Genomic DNA, 23,022 nt, shown 5'->3' on the forward strand with positions numbered 1-23,022 from the left:
GCAAATTTCTAGGATTCTTTTTTATTAAAAAATTTAATGCATCAAGTATTAATAACACTACTTTAAATGTAGCTATAACTGTCATTATAATACAGTATAGGTTTTGTTGTCTAAATAGATGGATTTATAGAATTGTTATGCCTTACTATAAACAGTGGTGTAAAGCACACATTACAAATACTCAGATTACTGTAACTGAGTATTTTTTTCTTATGAATTGTTATTTATTAAGTAGTTATAAAAATGTGTACTTTTACTTTCTCTTGAGTACATTTTTAGTGCTGTATCAGTACGTTTACTCCACTACTTTCCTTCAACCTGCATTAATATTTTAATATTTTTTCTTGTATTGGCTGAGTAGAAAAATCACTGATTCTTGTCCAATCAAATCGCACATGGAAACTAAATCTCATCATACAGAACAACCTCAAGACATTGGGATCTTTTTAAAAGCAGCAAATCGATTGGAAGCATTAAAAGTGTCCAAGAAGATGTCTAAAACCATAACACGCCATGACCCAAGGACTGTTTAGATGCATGTCACTGATGAGAAGATGATGGATGCCTAATGTATAATGACTAAAATTGTCAAATGGACTTAACAAACAATAACTAAATGCACTACAGAATGTTACGTTTTCACACACATGCACAAACTGCATGTAAACACATCAGACTTTCACAACGTAATACTCACTACTCATTATTTAGTACTTTTAAAAGGTCTACTTTTTACTCATACTTTGAGTTATATTTACAACAGACTCTTTCTCTACTTGCACTACATTTTTGGGCAAATAATTAAATTTAGAGCTATAATTCATTATGAGGATGGGCTTCATAGAAAGTGTTACTGAAAGTATTTATTCCTCCACTTTATTCATGGATGAATTAATGTTTTTGAATAAGTGAATGATTCAGTTACTCATTCCAAGACAGTCCATTGTTTTGTTCCTGAATGAATCATGATTTAGTCACACACTCACTGGGCAGTTTTTTCAGCGTGCAGACTGAAAGACTGAAATATCACTCATATCGTCTGTAAAGGAAACAGAAAGTGCACAAGGATACATCTTTCTACTTTGCATACAGTATGTCAAGTGCCTGTGTTCGAATTCAGATGCAAAAATGTTTGCTATTTGAAATTTCTATCGAAAATTATAATTTTTCTTAGCTTCCTTTGATTATTTAGATAGATATTTAACTTTAAATATCATAAAAAGGACTTATTCTTTGCTATAGATGTGTTATTACTGAACCTACACACAGGAGCCTAAAAAATCTCATTTTAGAAAGAAATTTCAGGTGGCTTTTTGAGTTTTTGCATCTGAAATCTTCATATGTTCTCAATGTTCTCAAATAGAGTATGGTTTGAAATTCTTCAAAAAGTCTTCGTTTTACACATGACATAATTTATACTTTATGCTCAATAAACAGACTCATGCAGCAATTGTATTTATTATGTAATCCAAGTCTCTCTCTTTAATTTTTTTAGGGTCAGTGTGATCTCCTGCGTAGTGCTAAAATAGATGCTTTGGATACGTTAAGGCAACTTGCATTGGCCTGTGAAGCGTCCGGCCTGATTGTGACCTCTGACGGTCAGTACACCTCTCACGGCCTGTCTTCCAGACGCGGCAGCAGCCACGGAAACGGACGCATCTGAGCCCAAGAGAAATGCAGAGAGACGGAGAGAGCATTTATTCATAGGTGAATGAATGGTTGAATGATGAACAGAGAGATGTATCAGTGTCTCAGTAGGAAAGATGATAACATGGACGAGGTCCTTTTATTGAAGCGGGTGCTTGAGGTTATTTGAGGACAAAATAAGGAATGTTCTTATCAAGACATGCTGAATGAAGGACGTAAGAGGAATTGAAGCAAATTCCTTTGTGATATAAGATGACTGATGTAAACAAGATTTGGCTGGAATAAATAATATTCCTGTGATTGTTTAATGTGGAACACCTCACAAGCTAAAAAGGAGAAACATCAAGAGAAGATGGAGCATTTCAGAGAGCAAAATACTCGAATACAAAGACCCATCAGTTTTTTTTTTCTAGTTCCCGTCTAAGCCACCAAAGCGTGAGGTTTGTTTACTCAGGTTAGCACAAACACATTTCAGAACCTTATTCTGAGGGTCTACCGTTGGTCTGCATCACCTCCAGGGCTCGCTCTCCCTCTGTTCTGTCATCAAGTTGATTGACAGGTGGCGTCCACCAGCAGGACAGCATCGTTTCTGCCTTGAGCCCTCTCCAGCTCAGTGTGGATGAGATATTTCTGGTGCCTCTCTGTCAGGGGGAACCATATCCTTGTCCTCCATCTTCACCAGTACCACAGATCATTTTCAGCTCATTAACAATGCAGAATGAACTCAAGAAGTCGCTGTTAAAATACAGATCAGTGCTCCCTAACAGTGTTAACCGAGCCTGTTGCTCAATGGGATGTGGAGTACCGATTACACCACATATGCTTGTTGTACGTGCAGAGTTCAGCACCTGGAACAAGAACAATGTTAGAAATCAGTGGGTCAAGTGTGAGATCAGTTCCAACATACTTTCCTTGGCTTGGTTGGATAGTAGCTTCTGAATGGAAACTATATCCATTGATGTGGTTGTCATCACATCATAACGAAGAGAAAATTATATTAAACATTGCAAGAATTTTTGCTGGATGTCTGAAAATAAATAACTCTTAACAGCTTTAAGCACTAAGAGGACTAAAGTAGATCTAAAGTGTAAACCGTTTTACAACTTTCATTGTGTAACACTTGTCAGTGTTGTGATAGGCAAGGAAAACATTGGCAGCATTTGTCTACTGCCATCAGATACACTTACAATAGTCTAGTTTTGAGGTTTGCACCTTTTCTTTTCACGTTAACAGAGTAACAGAAATTAGATATTTGAGATTGGAAAAGTATATATATATTATTTTTCTTATAATAGATAAGTAGAAGTGTTTATACATTGTGTGCATATGTGACTGTACATGTGCGAGGGTGCTAATGTAAATGTGTGCGAGATGAAGTTTCAGTGGTTCAGTACATGTTCTGAATGTGACCAGTTGAATGCCCGATCGATTCGGGCAGTTGCTTTTAAACAAACCTGACTATTGGTTGATGTCAAACCTTTATTTTAGCAGACCAAAATGAGCATTAGATATTCACAACAGTGAATGTGTGTGCAAATCGATAATGAATGGGACCAGAGCAAAGCATAACATTCCACACAAGCACTTCCTGTTGACCTGTCTTGTCTTTTACTCTATTTTTTTTTACTCTACTCAGCACTCTTCACTCTTTTTTAATGTATTTATTTGCTTCTTTGTTTAATTTGTGCCCGATATCTTTCTTTTCTGTCTGGTCCAGGCCTATTATTTGACTTTGTTCATGTGTGTACATGTCTGAACTGAATGTGTACTGACTCCTAAAGTGTTCCTTAAAAAATTGTTTGCCGAAAAGTGAACAATCAATTGTCAATTTCTATAGAAAAGAATAGTAGATATAGCATAGCGTTAAGCTACAAGCCTAATTGTCTCCTTTATAATAGCCTATGTGCATTAGTAACAGTTACCCTTGTATGGAAGGCCATTAGGGCCAAAAGCGAAACCTGTGAAATTTGATCAGGTCAGCATACACTGTTTGACTATGCAACAAGCACACAATCCAAGGAAATTGCTTGTATTTAAGATTATATTTGTATATGTAACTCAATTAAATTTTGGGATCAGGATCTGAAATTAAACCAACCAACCTGCAAAATGTGGGTTTAAATCAATCATGGCGGGTAATGCAAATAAACTTGCTTGGCAAATTGCTGGATTATGATCCATAATTCATGGTGATTCCTATTCCTAAACATGGAGTTCTTTAGATAATTGTCACAGTGAACTTTGCATCTGCAAACAATAACTTTTGTAAACTGAAAGCATACCAATGATTCAGAATCAGGTTATTGTTGTAGCTATTTAAATAAAGTAATACATTTGATCATTTGTTTATTGTTGATATAGCAAAATCTAGTATCCAGTGGCCATTTATTGTAAGTTAGTTGTACAATAAGTAGTACAAATATCAGACTTAAAGGGATAGTTCACCCAAAAATTTAAATGTAATAATCATTTTTTTCACCCTCAGGTGGTTCCAATGCTTTGAGTTCCCTTTTTTTAGCTAAACACAAATTAGGAAAATGTTAGAAACCTGTAATCTTTAACTTTCATTGGACAAAAAATAAATAAAATTAATAAAATAAAAATAAATAAATAAATAAATACTATTGAAGTTCATAGTTACTGTTTTCCGACATTTTCCAAAATATCTTCTTTTGTGTTGAGCAAAAAAAGCAAAAAGAAAGCAACTCAAACAGGTTAATGACAAGATAAAGTAGAGTAAATGATGACAGAATTTTCAGTTTTGCGTGAACTATCCCTTTAATATCTATATCATAACATACTGCCATGCCTTTATGCAGCATCAGACTTTATATTACCTTTAATAGAATTTCTCCCCTCAAAGTGATCAAACTGTACGTTTTGAAATACAATTAAATTTCATTCATTTCATCTACAGATTTTGTCCCCAATGTCCTTCCATACCTTTTTTCTCCTCCTAGACCTTCTCTCTTATGGATCTGTGTACCTGTAAAGGGGCCAAAATCTAAATAATGAATACCCGTTCACAGTATTAGCTTTCTGTTTGGGTTTCGATGGCTCTTGAGACGTGTCCAATCAGACATGCAAGTGAGTTGTCTCACTTTAGACGAGTACAATTACTCTTATGAGCAATCGGATACAAATATAATGTGTCACTGCCCGAAAGGCTCTATGACGAGCAAAACTAACCCCCATTGAGGTGCACTTTAAACTAAACAGAGCAATCCGTTTGGAGGGGTCTATTGATTCCTGCAGTATTAGGTAGTGGTCAACATCTCAGACCGTGCAATAATACTCTGGTGTTTGATGTTAAACATAATGACTAGTCTAATGAGGAGCATTAATCCAGCTGTCTTAATTACCTTTTTTTTTCTTCTTCTTCCAAATGCGTGGTTACTGTGCGTTTGTTGTGTCTGCCTTTCCTCTGACTCTCAGAAATGACATATATTGTTTAAAATATTGTTTTGTCGCATTATTGTTAGCAGTTGTTGTTCTTGTACAAACAAAGAATATTTATTAAAGGTGACAAGCGTGCATTAAACAGAGTAAACTTCAAAGCGACACTGCTTTTATTTTGAAATGATGGTTTGTATTTTATAACATTAACAAGTTGATGTAACACAGATGTGCCCCAGACTAAATAAAGCTATCTTTTACTGACTGCCGTGTCTTCTGTTTACCCAACTGTTGACTTATCAATACTCCCGGAGCTCTTTATTCACTTAATGGCTTGCTTTTAGGTCTGTTTGCTAATAGCATGCTTAATGTTATTTTGTATGGAAACAGTAGCTATCAACAATCATATTAACCAAAGAAAATATCGAATTTATCCAGCAGGTGGAGTGGTTTCATGCCTTTAAAGTCAGAGGATTCTTCAAGTCTCACGCATATTCCTTCTATCATGATAATTGATTATAGGGCAGCACGGTGGCTCATTTGACCTTCACAGCAAGAGGGTCACTGCTTCGATTCTCAGCTGGGACAGTTGGCATTTCTGTGTGGAGTTTGCATGTTCTCCCCGTCTTCGAGTGTGTTTCTTCTGGGTGCTCCGGTTTCTCCTACAGTCCAAAGACATGCGGTGCAGGTGAATTGAATGAACTTGTCCGTAGTGTGTGAATGAGTGTATGGATGTTTTCCAGTGCTGGGTTGCGACTGGAAGTACATCTACTTCGTAAAACATATGCTGGTGTAATTGGCAGTTCATTCCGCTGTGGCGACCTCTGAAATTGAGACTAAGACGATAGAAAACGAGTGAATATTTGATTACAAATATTTATTATTAGGCTTACTATCACACATTAACTTTGAGTGGTTGTACTTAATTAATGTGCGTATATTAATATAGCCTACATAGTAATATTTGGTAATGTAACAGGGTAGGTTCAACATACAAACGAATGCATCTACATCTATATTAAATAAAGTCGATTTCCCTAAAAGTAATTTGTAATAAAATTGACAGTTTTATGTTTTTTATTAGTTTTATTTAAATCATGTTAATTAATGAGATTGCAGAATAAAGTTTTATTACTGTTATCGTTTATTATTATTATTATTATTTATTGTACAAATTGTATTATATTGATTTTAGGGTCTTATGCATTTGATAATATTTTGATGAAATGGCTGCTTCAAACTTCTTCAGAGTTTGTTAGACCAAAGGTAAGAATAAAATTTGCATTATTATTATTATTATTATTATTATTATTATTATTATTATTACTATTGCTATTTCTATTTCTATTACTACTATCAGTAGTAATAATAATAATTATCTTAAGTTTTCTTTGTTGTTGTTACATGCATTTACTACAGTGATAACAACACATTTTTCATAATTACATAAAATAAGCACATATCAAATTTCAATCCTTAACTTTATAAACTCTTGTTTATTAATATTATTCTGTAATGTTAAATCTACAATTACACTGTAACTAGGAAAGCTTCAAATCTGGTGAAACCTAATCTCTCCCTAATTTCTAATACAGGTTGGCTGCCATCAACCAGGCAACCCATTGTGGCTCAATGACCAACTGTATCCTGTTGTTATCAGAATTACCTCTTGGTGGAGACAGTGACAGAATTATGGTGAGAAATGAATATTCGCATCACATTCTAACAGGGTGTTCATTGGAAAAAGAAAACAGAATAGAAATAAAGCAATGATAACAAGTGAAAATTTGCATCAGAAAGTTTAATTGTAACATAGGATATATGTATCAGTTTGTTTGCATTGTATTAAAAATACAATTCTTTAATATTTAGAGATATGATAAAGGTTAGGTTTAGTGATATGGCTAAGAACAATGCAAATAGACTTTAATATATATTTTGATACTGTATATAATCGCAATGCATATGACATTATTGATTTTAGTTTTAGTAGTTCATTATACTGTATGTAACATAAAGCAGGATGGGATTGTTTTATCGGTTTCTGGCTCTTTTAGAATAGTTTGTCAACATTATTTTATTTTATTAGAGTGTGTGGGTCAAATATGAACCAGCATTGGGTTAATTGCTATTTAAATAATTAAAAAATAACAATAAAATATGAGGACTAAAGCATAAGCTGTGTGGTCTCAGCTCATTACATTGTGGCACTGAGTTTTTCCAGACATTTATACAACAGTGATTTCTGGTACTTGAATCTGATTGGCTGAAAGTTGTGCTATAATCTATTAGTACCAGCACTGACCCAGCCTCTTCACCTGTATATCACTTCACCCGCAGCACTGTGCCAAGCAGAGAACAAAACATATAGCTTGAAAAATAATGTAACAGTTGGACCACATTTTTGATATTTCTTTTGGGTGGGAAAGTAATTGTTTAGATTTTAAATATGTGTTTTTTTTTCTAAGGATAGTGTTTATTTGAAAATGTGTTTTAGTGATTTCAAAGTAGTAGTGATGGGAGGTTCAGACAGACATATTCTGGAGTTTTAAGTATGCCTCTATAATGGTTACATATGAAATATAATTATTTTTGGCTTTATCTAACGGCAATATTTGTTCGCAATCATCTGTTATCTTCTCCATCTTTATATTGTTTAATGTTAACCTCTTCTTCAATCTCTTCCTGGGACATTTTAACTACTGCTAATCCAATACAGAAATTAAGGTACAGTGAATCACAAGTTAATGTCACTCATTTGCATGTTGTATTGCTGTATGTACAGTAGTTTTACTATATTGCAATCTAGTGTTTGATTTGATTTGGCTTTTATGCGGTTAACGTTAGTGAATATCTGGATGCGGCAGAGAAGTACAGACAGAACTCTGTAGACAGATGTTTATGCCATTCAGCATTATAATCTTGATCTGTGAGCAAGATCCTCTGTATTTTTCATCATTAAGACATGATGCAAGGAATTACTCTACACTGCATTACTCTATACTGTACGCGATGCAAGGAATTAATTAAAATACTAGTCCAAAAGTGACAATTTTGAATTAGCAATGGATTTTAGATGGCAATAAATAGATTACACAAATAGGTTTTTGAGATGCTCTGTGATTGTTTTTATATTTATTTTCACACTTATGCGGTTAAACTGTTGTTTAAATGCAGTATCACACTCTCAGTACTGATATACATCTATATCGCAGTGCTGCATGTGTGGTATTGCTCATGTATCCCGCAGGAACAGATGTCAGAACATGTAATGTTGTGTGAAGCGAACAGGTGAAATGACAAGCTGCCAACCTTTAATGCAGAGAACATCTGCATGCTTTTGGTTTTGTATGAAGAACATGCGCAGATCTGCTGTCTGATCCTGCCTGAGGCCATGAGAGTCTGGCTAAGACATTCATCACTCCTGAAACACATTTAGGACACTCTGAGGCTCTTATAATGGCCACAGCGGGGTCAAAAACAGCCCATTTTTGATGTTTGGAGTTAGCCTTCTTCAAAGAAGCTCTCTATAGAAGTGATTGTATTAATGTACAGCATCTTGAGTAGTACAGTTAATTCAGACCTTAAAGGAAAGTTTAAGTAATGCTCAACGTCTTCGGCATGACTTTTACTTAACAGCAGTGAAGCAATCAAATCTTTGACACAGCTAGCGTTAAAACAGCTAGCCATTAGCAGCTGGAGCTTGTCGTGTTTTTGTCAGGATTCTCACAGCAAGTCAGAACGCTGGGACGTTTTTCTTTGCCAAAGGCGCTCACCAATGATGACGCCGTGCTTCCCAGCGCTAATAGGGCCCTGTTAATTTTAGCCTGGCGTGCGCCTCAGAGGAGAGCCACTTTGAGTTTAATTACAGTCTTCCTGAGGCAGCAATTTCACTATGATTTTGGCGGAGAAGAGGAAAAAAAGCACGAGAAATGATCACCTCTTAAAAGTGTCTAAATTGCATCTTATTTTTCCCCTCTTTTTAACCACAACAAAAGGCACGGGCACAATAGCGCGGCATGTTTCCTCCCAATCTAGCGCGCTGTGACCAATTACCAACGCCATTATCTGAGCTGTATTAAAGATGGCACAGGAGGACTGATGAGGCATGATTGAAAAGTTTGTCGGATAAAGTTTCTTTCCTGCATTTGCGTTTCCTCTTGGAGATATGGTGCATTATTAACTAGCTTTCCTCTATGTCAGATTCTTTTTAAAACTATCCTTTCTGTACGCTTTCAAGTACTGCACTATTGAATGTAGACATGACATGATTTAGAACTTCTGGAAATATCCTGGGAGTCTTACCACTAGGAGGAACATCCATGGCCTTTTTACACTTGCTAACAATCCACATATCAACATTTCTGTGGCCCAGCTCTGGTCCACACAATTAGGTTTTGCTTGGCCCACATGCCACAGTGAATTGTGGTACGTGACTGGACCAAGTCTGGCTTCCAGACAAGGGTCAAACATGGACCATATCTGGGTAAAGCTTCTGCCAAGTTAATAACCCATAACTGGGCCTGAACTGGGCCAGATAGGTTGGTGTGTCATGGTTGCAATGAAAATGATTAACTTAAGAAGCAGAGCACTTAAGGCACACTATGGGCAAGCTTTTTCTCAAAGCGACCTGATTGGTAGAATTTTTTTCTTTACTTAAAAATAATGTTTAATGTGGGTCAAGACAGGTCAAACTTAAGTGCCCATGAAAATTTTTATCATCTGGGCCAAATACTACACTTTACATCTTGCCCAAATCTTACGTGCTGCCTTAAAGATGATGCAAACTTTGCCAACCACAGGCCATGTTAGACCCACATGCTGTATGTCTGGATGAATGCCTGCTGTGCCAGCTTTATGTCAAATCTGGGCCAGATTTCTTTGCTGCCTGGGAAAATTCATTTTTGTTGACCTGGGGTCCGTTCTTCGCACCTCGCTTAATTGATCTAAGATGGTTTGGCAGATCCTGCATCTTTTAATCTTGATAACTGATCTCGTGAATCAGATTATAAAATGTCTGGATGAACTGATGTTTGTGTTGTGAAGGACAGATCTATCGATCATCGAAATCATGATCAGCAATGCAACGATTGGCTGACACCACAGCGGCTTAATGACATCATCCGATTAATATGTAATTATGTGAGCAAAATTACATCAAATTAGCAGCAAACGGTTTGTTAAATATGACACGCAATAGCTTTCCACATTTGTTGTGAGCTGCAGGCTTTACACTTTCTTGTGTCAAGAAAAGTATTCATCATCTATTTCAATGCATATCAATGTATATCAATGTATTTAGTTCTACATTTAGAGAAGATTTTCTTTATTATAGTAGCTTATAGGCCTACTCAAGTTTTTTAATCGGCGTAAGGAATAACTGTTTAAATTAATTTTGCATCTAAAAAGCATTTTGATATCGGTAAAGGTGTCTGCAACTTTTGCGAAGCATCAAATCACTGGCATATTAGTGGTCAAAACACGTGCATGACTGCAAAAATTATTATCCTTTTTTTTTTTTTTTTTAATAAGTCGAATATTGTGCATGTAAGCATTTGTATCTAAAAAGTTCATATCAATAATTTTTCTCTTTGAACCAGGTGGCATTTCTCTTTGAACCAGGAGTGCAGATTGCAAAAGTTTAATTTATATATATATATATATATATATATATATATATATATATATATATATATATATATATATATATATATATATATATATATATACTGTAAGAAAATATCAGCATTTGGTACACACTTTCAGTATTATTTTTGTTTGAACTGACCCGATCTAATCCTGTCTAAATTAAATGAAGTAGGTTTAAGCTACCAGAACTGTTGCTATGATAACAACTCTCAGATGATTTAAGAAAAATGAAACGATCCTGGATCGTGTCAAATAGTCAATAACTAAATCCAGCTAACTGAGTAATCCATGTACGAAGAACAGACCCCTTATATCTTAGATCTCAATGCTGACAAACGTTAATCCACTAATTCAAACACTGCTCCAGTTTTGTCCACTTTAGCTACTTCCACATTGATTTCAAAATATAGATTCATTCAAAAAGCCAATAAAGACATGCCTCCTCTTTGCTCACTAACGCAACTCTTAATTATTAAGGGATGTGTTGCTTTTAAGTTCTTGGGGGCTCAAATTCTTAAACGTCCTATTTCTAACACAAACCCACAGCATTCTGAACACTTTTACAGCCATCACAACTGGTGCTGTCTACAGTATTTTTACATTTTCTCTTTTTGCAGTAAATTGCATGAGGTTATTTCAAAATATATGATTGTAAAATAAAAAAAGATACACGTGTCTACTGATAGACCCTTTTCAATAAGAAGTCATGGAAGTGGTCAGAATTGGGCAAACTAATGGACCTGGGGTAAATAGAAATGTGTCTTCCTCATTTACTTATGATTTGACTGACCATTACACATCATAATGCTATGATTAAATAGGGACTAAACTTGCTGCAATCTTGATTTGACAGAATCACTATAGGAATGGTGAAAGATGTGCAGGTTTGTTCACAGTCTTAGAAATGAACCAGATCAGAATGTGAATGTGAATTTGAATGCTTCTAATGTTATGCATCATGTCATGTCTTTCATTACAGTCCATTTTTTGAGTTCAGACACTGCACAAACAGTACATTTACATGGACACCAATATTCTGATTTTAACATGATTAAGACATTACTCTGATTAAGAGTCTACCATATAAACAGCGATTTCTGATGAATTTAATCTGACTAAAGTCTTCATTGAACTAAACAGAAATGGAATTAAGACATGTGGAAGATAGTCTACAAACACAGCTGTCTGACACTATTCTCTGCATCTACTGAGTCAACAGGTCAACAGACACATGCATTATGAAATGCGAAGGGTTTTTCCCCATACACCATATGGTATCAAATTCCATTAAAACTACACTCTTCCAGCAGTTCATACTCACATCCAATATCTTGTTTATTACAGGGGCAAGCATGAAATATTTCTGAATGAAAGTAAAAGTGCCAAACTGCATTTAAAGTCGACAAATTAAGAATAAAACACCCAAAATTACTGTGACGCAATGACGTTAATCGAATTATGTGCTATAACATGTGAAACGGGCTCATGAAAATAACATTCAAAACGCAACTTATGTAAACGCCTAAATCTTAGGCAAATGATTCTATTACTTACTGTATGTCTAAACGTAGTCAGTGTTTACCTTTGATTGAGCTGATATAAAAATATAGATATACAGTATTCAATTCAATTCAGCTTTATTTATAGCGCTTTTACAATGTAGATTGTGTCAAAGCAGCTTCACATAAATGGTCATAGTAACTGGAACAGTGTACAGTACAGTATATTCATGACTGAAACTTGTCAGAAATTATTAAAAATGTCTTTCAATATAAAAATGTTCTGGATTAATGTTAAAATATAATTGTTCTAAGTTGTTATACATTGATAGCCTTCAACTTCTGAACTGATTGAATTCGTTAAGCTTGAGATTCAAACAATACCCTAAATGAGCGAAGCTGGATGTCAGAATTTTCCATAAATAATATTTTCATTTCTTTTTTTTTACACAGCAATTCAATGTGTGGTATGTTTTTAGAAAACATGCGGATATATTTAGGCTATTTAAAATCTTTTTTTTTAATGTCACCATTTTTTTGCAAACCACAAAAGTCATAATGTTTTGTAAACAAGTAAATAATAACATTAATGAATTTTTACTAAATGAACAGTTCACCCACAACAAAGAAAACTCTATTTTTTTTTTCAGTTTAATTTAGTCAGTCTTCCTTATACAATATAGTCCCTGTCCATTCATATAAAGCTTTCAAAGCCATATTCTATATTTGGTTATGTGAAGTTGAGAGCTGACTGACGGGTCAAGCGCTGCCCTCTATGAAACAGCAGTCACATTTAAAGAGGTTTTTAAAGGAGTGAGATGATGTCTGATGATGTGAAATCATTGGCCATTGTTTAAGCGTAAGGAAGAGTGGAGTTGTTTGGTATGTGTAATTGTGTGTGTGAGACTGAGCCCTGTGGACTGATGAGAGGATACCTGTGCAATCAGACAACACACTGAGAGCCATTGTATCATAATCACTCTCATTCACACACTCATGATTCATTATGCTCCTGTCAAAGTCATTTACCTTCTCTTCTCTTCTGGCCCTTCACTTCTGCTGTACTACACATGACTCTCACTTCTTCTGTTGCTCTTCTCTTCTCTTCTCTTCTCTTCTCTTCTCTTCTCTTCTCTTCTCTTCTCTTCTCTTCTCTTCTCTTCTCTTCTCTTCTCTTCTCTTCTCTTCTCTTCTCTTCTCTTCTCTTCTCTTCTCGCCCTTCACTTCTGCTGTACTACACATGACTCTCTTCTCTTCTCTTCTCTTCTCTTCTCTTCTCTTCTCTTCTCTTCTCTTCTCTTCTCTTCTCTTCTCTTCTCTTCTCTTCTCTTCTCTTCTTGTCTTCTCTTCTCTTTGTGCACCTCTCGTTCTCTTCTCATTCTCTTTGCTTCACTTCTCTTTTTTCATCCTCCTCTTCATCTTCTCATCATTTTCTCTTTTCTTCTCTTTTCCATCTTCTCTTCTTTATTTTCATATTCTCTTTTCTTCACCTTCATCTTCATCCTCCATCCTTTTCTCTTTTTTGTCTTCTCTTCTTTTCATCTTCATCTTCTCTTTTCTTAATCTTTATTCCTTCATTTCTTTTTTCATCTTCTCCTCTCATCTCTTCTCTTTATTTGTCTTCTCTTCCTCCTCTTTATCTTCTCATCCCTTTCTCTTTTCTTCGTTTTTCCTTGGTTCTCCATCTTCACCTTCATATTTTCTTTTTTTCATCATCTTCATTTTCTCATCCTCTCCCTTTTTCCTTCTCATCCTCTTCTCATGCTCTTCTCTTCTTTTCTGTTCTCTTTTTCATCTTCTCCTTCATATTCTCCTTTCATCCTCTTCATTTTTACATCCTTTTTCTTCTCTTTTTCATTTTCATCCTCTCTTCTCTTCTCTTTTTTGTCTTCTCTCCCTTCTCTTTATCTTCTCATCCTCTTCTATTTTCTTCTCTTCATCTTTACCTTCATATTCTCTTTTCTTCATCATCCTCATTTTCTTTCTCATCCTCTTCTCTTTTTTTGTTTTCTCTTAATCTTGTATATTCTCCTTTCAATATCTTCATTTTCTCATCCTCTTCTTTTTTCTTCTCGTTTCCATCTTCTATTCTCTTTTTTGTCTTCTCTTCATCATCTCATAAATATCTTCTCATCCTCTTCTCTTTTCTTTGTTTTTTCCCTCTTCTCTTCTCTTCTCTTCTTCTTTTCTCTTATCTCCTTGTCTCCTCTCTTCTTCTCTTCTCTTCTCTTCTCTTCTCTTCTCTTCTCTTCTCTTCTCTTCTCTTCTCTTCTCTTCTCTTCTCTCTTATTTTATCTCCTTGTCTCCCCTCTTCTCTTCTCTTCTCTTCTCTTCTCTTCTCTTCTCTTCTCTTCTCTTCTCTTCTCTTCTCTTCTCTTCTCTTCTCTTCTCTTCTCTTCTCTTCTCTCTTATTTTATCTCCTTGTCTCCTCTCTTCTCTTCTCTTCTCTTTTCTTCTCTTCTCTTCTCCTTCTCTTCTCTTCTCTTCTCTTCTCTTCTCTTCTCTTCTCTTCTCTTCTCTCCTCATCTCTTCTCTCCTTGTCTCTTCTCTTCTCTCCTTGTCTCTTCTCTTCTCTTCTCTTCTCTTCTCTTTTCTTCTCTCCTTGTCTCTTCTCTCCTTGTCTCTTCTCTTCTCTTTTCTTTTCTTCTCTTCTTTTTTCTTCTCTTCTCTTCTCTTCTCTTCTCTTCTCTTCTCTTCTCTTCTCTTCTCTTCTCTTCTCTTCTCTTCTCTTCTCTTCTCTCTTATTTTATCTCCTTGTCTCCCCTCTTCTCTTCTCTTCTCTTCTCTTCTCTTCTCTTCTCTTCTCTTCTCTTCTCTTCTCTTCTCTTCTCTTCTCTCTTATTTTATCTCCTTGTCTCCCCTCTTCTCTTCTCTTCTCTTCTCTTCTCTTCTCTTCTCTTCTCTTCTCTTCTCTTCTCTTCTCTTCTCTCTTATTTTATCTCCTTGTCTCCTCCTCTTCTCTTCTCTTCTCTTCTCTTCTCTTCTCTTCTCTTCTCTTCTCTTCTCTTCTCTTCTCTTCTCTTCTCTTCTCTTCTTATTTTATCTCATTGTCTCCTCTCTTCTCTTCTCTTCTTTATTCTTCTGATCTCTCTTCTCTTCTCTTCTCTTCTCTTCTCTTCTCTTCTCTTCTCTTCTCTTCTCTTCTCTTCTCTTCTCTTCTCTTCTCTCCTCATCTCTTCTCTTCTCTCCTCATCTCTTCTCTTCTCTCCTTGTCTCTTCTCTTCTCTTCTCTTTTCTTCTCTCCTTGTCTCTTCTCTCCTTGTCTCTTCTCTTCTCTTTTCTTCTCTTCTTTTTTCTTCTCTTCTCTTCTCTTAGCTCCTCGTCTTCTCTTCTCTTCTCTCCTTGTCTCTTCTCTTCTCTTCTCTTCTCTTCTCTTCTCTTCTCTTCTCTTCTCTTCTCTTCTCTTCTCTTCTTATTTTATCTCATTGTCTCCTCTCTTCTCTTCTCTTCTTTATTCTTCTGATCTCTCTTCTCTTCTCTTCTCTTCTCTTCTCTTCTCTTCTCTTCTCTTCTCTTCTCTTCTCTTCTCTTCTCTTCTCTTTTCTTCTCTCCTTGTCTCTTCTCTCCTTGTCTCTTCTCTTCTCTTTTCTTTTCTTCTCTTCTTTTTTCTTCTCTTCTCTTCTCTTCTCTCTTGTTTTATCTCCTTGTCTCCCCTCTTCTCTTCTCTTCTCTTCTCTTCTCTTCTCTTCTCTTCTCTTCTCTCTTATTTTATCTCCTTGTCTCCTCTCTTCTCTTCTCTTCTCTTTTCTTCTCTTCTCTTCTCCTTCTCTTCTCTTCTCTTCTCTTCTCTTCTCTTCTCTTCTCTTCTCTTCTCTTCTCTTCTCTTCTCTTCTCTTCTTTTCTCTTCTCTTCTCTCCTCATCTCTTCTCTCCTTGTCTCTTCTCTTCTCTCCTTGTCTCTTCTCTTCTCTTCTCTTCTCTTTTCTTCTCTCCTTGTCTCTTCTCTCCTTGTCTCTTCTCTTCTCTTTTCTTTTCTTCTCTTCTTTTCTCTTCTCTTCTCTTCTCTTCTCTTCTCTTCTCTTCTCTTCTCTTCTCTTCTCTTCTCTCTTATTTTATCTCCTTGTCTCCCCTCTTCTCTTATCTTCTCTTCTCTTCTCTTCTCTTCTCTTCTCTTCTCTCTTATTTTATCTCCTTGTCTCCTCCTCTTCTCTTCTCTTCTCTTCTCTTCTCTTCTCTTCTCTTCTCTTCTCTTCTCTTCTCTTCTCTTCTCTTCTTATTTTATCTCATTGTCTCCTCTCTTCTCTTCTCTTCTTTATTCTTCTGATCTCTCTTCTCTTCTCTTCTCTTCTCTTCTCTTCTCTTCTCTTCTCTTCTCTTCTCTTCTCTCCTCATCTCTTCTCTTCTCTCCTCATCTCTTCTCTTCTCTCCTTGTCTCTTCTCTTCTCTTCTCTTTTCTTCTCTCCTTGTCTCTTCTCTCCTTGTCTCTTCTCTTCTCTTTTCTTCTCTTCTTTTTTCTTCTCTTCTCTTCTCTTAGCTCCTCGTCTTCTCTTCTCTTCTCTCCTTGTCTCTTCTCTTCTCTTCTCTTCTCTTCTCTTCTCTTCTCTTCTCTTCTCTTCTCTTCTCTTCTCTTCTCTTCTTATTTTATCTCATTGTCTCCTCTCTTCTCTTCTCTTCTTTATTCTTCTGATCTCTCTTCTCTTCTCTTCTCTTCTCTTCTCTTCTCTTCTCTTCTCTTCTCTTCTCTTCTCTTCTCTTCTCTTCTCTCCTTGTCTCTTCTCTCCTTGTCTCTTCTCTTCTCTTTTCTTTTCTTCTCTTCTTTTTTCTTCTCTTCTCTTCTCTTCTCTTCTCTTCTCTCTTATTTTATCTCCTTGTCTCCCCTCTTCTCTTCTCTTCTCTTCTCTTCTCTTCTCTTCTCTTCTCTTCTCTTCTCTTCTCTTCTCTTCTCTCTTATTTTATCTCCTTGTCTCCTCCTCTTCTCTTCTCTTCTCTTCTCTTCTCTTCTCTTCTCTTCTCTTCTCTTCTTATTTTATCTCATTGTCTCCTCTCTTCTCTTCTCTTCTTTATTCTTCTGATCTCTCTTCTCTTCTCTTCTCTTCTCTTCTCTTCTCTTCTCTTCTCTTCTCTTCTCTTCTCTTCTCTTCTCTTCTCTTCTCTTCTCTTCTCTTCTCTTCTCTTCTCTTCTCTCCTCATCTCTTCTCTCCTCATCTCTTCTCTTCTCTCCTTGTCTCTTCTCTTCTCTTCTCTTTTCTTCTCTCCTTGTCTCTTCTCTCCTTGTCTCTTCTCTTCTCTTTTCTTCTCTTCTTTTTTCTTCTCTTCTCTTCTCTTAGCTCCTCGTCTTCTCTTCTCTTCTCTCCTTGTCTCTTCTCTTCTCTTCTCTTCTCTTCTCTTCTCTTCTCTTCTCTTCTCTTCTCTTCTCTTCTTATTTTATCTCATTGTCTCCTCTCTTCTCTTCTCTTCTTTATTCTTCTGATCTCTCTTCTCTTCTCTTCTCTTCTCTTCTCTTCTCTTCTCTTCTCTTCTCTTCTCTTCTCTTCTCTTCTCTTCTCTTCTCTCCTCATCTCTTCTCTTCTCTCCTTGTCTCTTCTCTTCTCTTCTCTTTTCTTCTCTCCTTGTCTCTTCTCTCCTTGTCTCTTCTCTTCTTTTTTCTTCTCTTCTCTTCTCTTAGCTCCTCGTCTTCTCTTCTCTTCTCTCCTTGTCTCTTCTCTTCTCTTCTCTTCTCTTCTCTTCTCTTCTCTTCTCTTCTCTTCTCTTCTCTTCTCTTCTCCTCTTCTCTTCTCTTCTCTTCTCTTCTCTTCTCTTCTTCTTATCAGTTTACCATTTATCCTATCTTGACTCAACTCTTTTTTCTTTCTCTGCACATTTGCCTCTCAGCTTCCCTCTTCTGTGTATCGTCTTTTCTTGCTCTTTTGCATCTCAGCATCACTTGCTGGGATAAAGAAGAGGCTTGTGTGATTAGCACACAATGTCTTTCAGCCATTTATCTTTCATCATTATGGTGACTCCTCTTCGTTCTTTCTTCCCCGCTCTCCGTCTCGTATAGTGCAGGAGTTGTTAATGGCCTGCGTTGCTTCAATTGGTTTCTAAATGCTTATGAGCGAGGGTCCAACTGTGCGCTTAATGAACAGGTATGACTGGGTAATTACAGCAATCTCAGCCCCCTCCCAAACACACACACACACACATGCTAGCCTGGACCACACAAAGCCCAACAGGACTGAGGAAACCAGGCCCGGCAGGAGTCTGCAGAGGCGGAAAGAAAGGGCAGGAATATAGAAAGAAACTGAACAGGAAAACAAAGGAGACTGAACAGAGAGATTTAAATGTAGTAACTGGCTATTATCGGTCATTTAGATAAATGCTCAAGACGCTGGAAAGCGTAAATGCTGGAGATGCATTTGGTACACAAGGGTGTTCAGGCTGGAGATAAAACATGGATGCTTCACTAAAATCTTTGAGAGCTTGAGTACTTTAAATGTAATATTTTTGAGACTTTGTTCATGTACCTAGTTGAAGAAACTTTGTGTAACTCCTCCCACATAGTTTGAGTGTCTTATTGAGGAGATGTGATTTCTGCCTGACTATATGACAGGAGTGACTGGATCCATATAGAGCAGAGACGGCTAAAGTAGGGCACACAGACCAAAGTTAGCCCATTGTAACCTTTGATTTGGCCCACCATCCTATCTGAGAAGAGAGTGAGAATGATGTAGAGGGCTGGGGCAAATCCCTTTATCAGAGATTGTCATTTCTAATTTGATGAAACCTTTTTGTTTGTTTGTTTGTTTGTTTGTTTGTTTGTTTGTTTGTTTGTTTTATTGCTGAGCTACAAAAACACAAATTGAAATTAAAAGTTTCAATTAGATGTTGTAAATGAATCTGATTTTATAAAAATGTAAATACTGTCACTTGACTGCAGACTACATTGGTGAGTAAATCGAGGCAAAAACTAGTGGAACTCCATTCGGATATAAATGAGATATGTTTATTGTAAAAATGTAAAAATATGATACATTATTAGTTAATATAAAGCAAAATTTTCTAGTTATTTTTAAATAGTAAAAGTTTGGACACCCCTGATATAGAGGGAAGTATAGCAGAGGGTGGGATCTTTTGACTTGGCCTATAGCACACAAACAAACAACCATGAAGCAAAGTCTAAGCAACCACAAAGAACAGCCTAGCTCAGCCTGTTGGTGAGTTCTGAACTGCCTATAATTTTGTTATTATTCAAATCAAGTTTCAGTGTTCCTTGCTTATTAATTTAATAATTTCCCTTGAGCTTAGTACCTTTAATCATGAGGGGTCGCCACTGCGGAATTAACCGCCAACTTATCAAGCATATGTTTTACATCCTTCCAGCTGCAAACCAGTAATGAGATACACCCGTACACACTCATTCACACACATACAATTCACCTATTTTACCTAATTCACCTATAGTGCATGATTTTGGACTGTGGGGGAACCCATGCGAACATGAGGAGAACCTGCAAACTCCACACATGAACACCAACTGCCAGTATTTGAACCAGCAACCTTCTTGCTGTGAGGCCACAGTGCTAACCACTTAATCTGTGTCACCCATTTCATTTTTAAATGATGCAAATTTTAACTATGCTTTAAACTAGTTTAATTGACATGAGTTGCACTGACTTTTAGTGAAGTTTATTTCATTTAACTTTTCAAATTAAATTTTAGGGCTGCAACAAATGCTTTGTGGTGCACAATAAGCGTCTCCAGCCTGATCTCAAGAGGGAATGTAAGTATTTTATGTTTTGTCAGTTTAGTGGCTTATTCATATGAATTCATACGAGTTCAGTCGTACGAAAATGTACGACTTTAAAAAGGAAGGGAGGCACCCACCCAGCCCCACCCCTAACCCCAATCGTCATTGGGTGATGAGCAAATCGTACTAAATTGTACGAATTAGATCGTACGAAATCATACGAATTAGCGACTTAATCAAAAAGTTACGAATTGCTGTGAGATTGCGTTGGCATTTCTGGTACCCCAAACGTACATTTCAGATGGTATAAACAGATGGTATAAATGGATTTAAACAAACAATTTTTACAGTATGTGATAAACATTGTAATATTTTTACAACTTCTGTCTGGTACTTGAAACTGACTGGCTGATAGCTGTGCGATATTCTGCAAATATCAGCCCTCGTTCAGCCTCTTAACCCTTCACCCTTGTGTATTACTTCGCCCAGTTTGATAAATATTGCTGCTGTTGGACAACAAAATGTACCTTTGAGGCTTTTTAGTGGATAATGTAGTTGTTCAGATTGCAACTGTGCAGTTTATTTATAAGGATAGTGCCTATTTTAAAATATTTATAATTTATGAGAGACAACGCGCCGGCGGCCATTTGGCTTGGTTTATACTCGATGTATGCTAGTTCACTTGAGTGCGCGTGGCGAATGTGACATCATCGTGGAGTTTGTGGAGGTTCTCTTTGGGTTCCGCAACATGATTTCTGCATGTTTTTTTTTTTTTGAGACTCTAGCGAACAGTGTGTGCGGCGCCGCGTATAATTTGAGTTGAATATTAACCACTTTAAAGACATTTTGTCTGAAACAGTACGACTGTACATACATCTTTATGATTCGTGATCATAGAGAACCAGATGATAAATAAATACCATTATTGCCTTTTTATCATTAAAGGACAGAGACTGCTAGACAGTAATGTGTTAATTGTGGAGTGGGCCAAATCTTGAAAAAAAAAAAAGTATTTTCAAGTAAGTGTGCTTTTTTTTGCTTTTATTCTTGCCATAATAAAAATATATATTTGTAGAGCAACCCATGTTCTCTTGTCATTATTATTTTAAACTTTAATAGGTAAAACTGTCCTAGATATGAACAAAAGCAAGTGATGCATCAAAGTTTGATTTAAAAAAAAAAATCTTGAATGGTTATAAAAATCCTTAAAATCATAAAAAGAATTTATAAAAACAAAAAAAATAATTAGTTTGAAAATATTAAACGAAATAATGAGCTTCCGTAGTTCCGGAAACTTCCTACTTCTCTGTTTATTCCTCTGACTTTACTGTCAGTTTCTTTTGACCGCCCCCTGTCATTTTAAAGAATAGTGTAAAAGTATTAAAAGTATAAAAGGCTCGTTTTCATCATTAATAAACGGGTAAATGACTTTCTAAGCCGATCCCTCTCTTTTGTATGTTGTAGTGCTGTATTTATACCATAGTAATATTACTTCCCCCTTTTGGTTTTAAACCTTTAAGAGATTCTTTCTTCTGTTGAATACAAAGAGAAGATAAATGAAAAATGCTTATTTCTGGCACACATTGACTTTCATATAAAAATACTTTGGAATTCAACTGGTTTCAGTGTTGAACAAGTGAAGGATAAGTAAATGATGGCAGAATTTACATTTTGGGGTGAATTGTCTCTTTAAGAACCTTTTGTGCAATAGAACCAATAATGCCAACAAAGATCCTTTATTTTTAAGAGTGTAGTATCGCAGGGTTTCTGCAGGGTCTTAATTAAATGCAAAATTTTGGTTCTTAAAAAGTTCTTAAATGTACTGAAATGTTGTGTTGTAGGTCTTAAATATTGTTAACATGTCTTAATGTTCCTTTGTTCATGTATAGCTGCAGTATACCCAATCTGACCATTAACAGCCATACAATCATCAACCCCCCCCCCCCCCCCCAAAAAAAAAAAAAACTTTAACTTTATTTAAAAATAGCATTTTATTATTTTCCTTACCGTAACATTTGCTTAAAATTTCTCTATTTATTTATTGCTGAGGAAACTGACCTGACCTATATTTTTTTATTATTAAATTATTATTATTGTAGACTGAAGTAATTGACAGCTATGTTGTGTTCTATTCTTGGTAAGGGCTATTGGGTTTGTCAATGCATGTATTTGAAAATTATTTAAAAATATTCAAATTCAATTATTATTATTGCATTATTAAATAGGTTAAATTTTATTTTATTTTGATTTTTGATAGGGCAAGTGAAAATCTTTTCTAACTGGGATATGTGAAAAAAATCGTTAGCATTTAGCCTTGTATAAGTCTGAAACCTCATTTATAATGGTCTTATCAAGTCTTACATTTAACTTGGTGAAACCTGCAGAAACCCTGTATCAATCATATTTATTTTAAAGACTGTAAGATTTAGCCTCAAAAGTGATGTAGTCTCTAAAGTTTATACAACTGCTTGGCTTTTTTTCACATTTGAAAATCTCTCAATTCTGCTTGTTCCCTTCAGTTCTCACCCCATCTGTTTGCTCTTGTCTGTCTTGAGGCAATGGGTGAGTTTCTGCTCCCTATGGCCGTCTGTCACAACCACAGCAGCCACTGCACATTCACACCCCAGCCAGAGATATGTATCAAAAGGAAAGAAGAGTTAAGCTCCATAAGAACTATAATAATATGCTGCATTTACACAGCTGCAGAATGCACATGTAAGTTGTATATTTAAATCCTTAACACTTTATCAGAATTGAACTGAACAATAGGTTCCTGTTGTTTAAAGAGATGCAGACGTGAGTCGTGTATCATCTGAAGGTTTAGATTCAGTCACTGTCCTCTGGCAGAGCTGCTCCTGACAGTTTTGTGGTGTGAATGTGTTGTTCTTTTTTTTTACTGAGTTATGCAGTGCATCTGGAAATTATTCAAAGCGCTTCACTTTTTCCAAATATGTTTATGTTACAGCTTTATTTAAAACATTGAATAAATTTGTTTATTTCCTTAAATTTCTACACACAATACCCCATAATTACAATGTGAAAAAATAATTTAATTGTTGCAAATTTATTAAAAATAAAAAACCTGAAAAATAACATGTACTGTACATGAGTATTCACAGCCTTTGCTCAATACCTTGTTAATGCACCTTTGGCAGCAATTAAAGCC

At 35.9% G+C, this 23,022-nt stretch overlaps 1 protein-coding gene and 1 long non-coding RNA gene across 4 annotated transcripts in view; both read left to right on the plus strand.

The window, feature by feature from the left end:
* Positions 1-2,663, plus strand: part of plcl1 (phospholipase C like 1) — a 100,379-nt gene extending 97,716 nt beyond the window's left edge. Inside the window, exon 8 of the mRNA XM_087268109.1 lies at positions 1,496-2,663. Coding sequence (XP_087124235.1) covers positions 1,496-1,663 — 168 coding nt within the window. The 3' untranslated portion in view covers positions 1,664-2,663. The remainder of the gene's footprint in view (positions 1-1,495) is intronic.
* Positions 2,664-5,481: 2,818 nt separating this feature from the next.
* LOC141376156 (uncharacterized) overlaps positions 5,482-23,022 on the plus strand; it is an 82,313-nt gene continuing 64,772 nt past the window's right edge. Inside the window, exons 1-2 of one of the 3 annotated variants that reach the window (XR_015499649.1) lie at positions 5,482-5,731; positions 6,639-6,738. This is a non-coding gene — a long non-coding RNA (uncharacterized LOC141376156). Of the gene's footprint in view, positions 5,732-6,638; positions 6,739-18,061; positions 19,890-19,944; positions 20,937-22,375; positions 22,572-23,022 lie in introns of those variants that run through there. The other 2 variants (XR_015499648.1, XR_015499647.1) reach the window with 2 other exon arrangements.

This window comes from Danio rerio, chromosome 9, assembly GCF_052040795.2.
Source record: "Danio rerio strain M-AB ecotype USA chromosome 9, GRCz13ab, whole genome shotgun sequence".
In the NCBI taxonomy this organism is placed as follows: domain Eukaryota; kingdom Metazoa; phylum Chordata; class Actinopteri; order Cypriniformes; family Danionidae; genus Danio; species Danio rerio.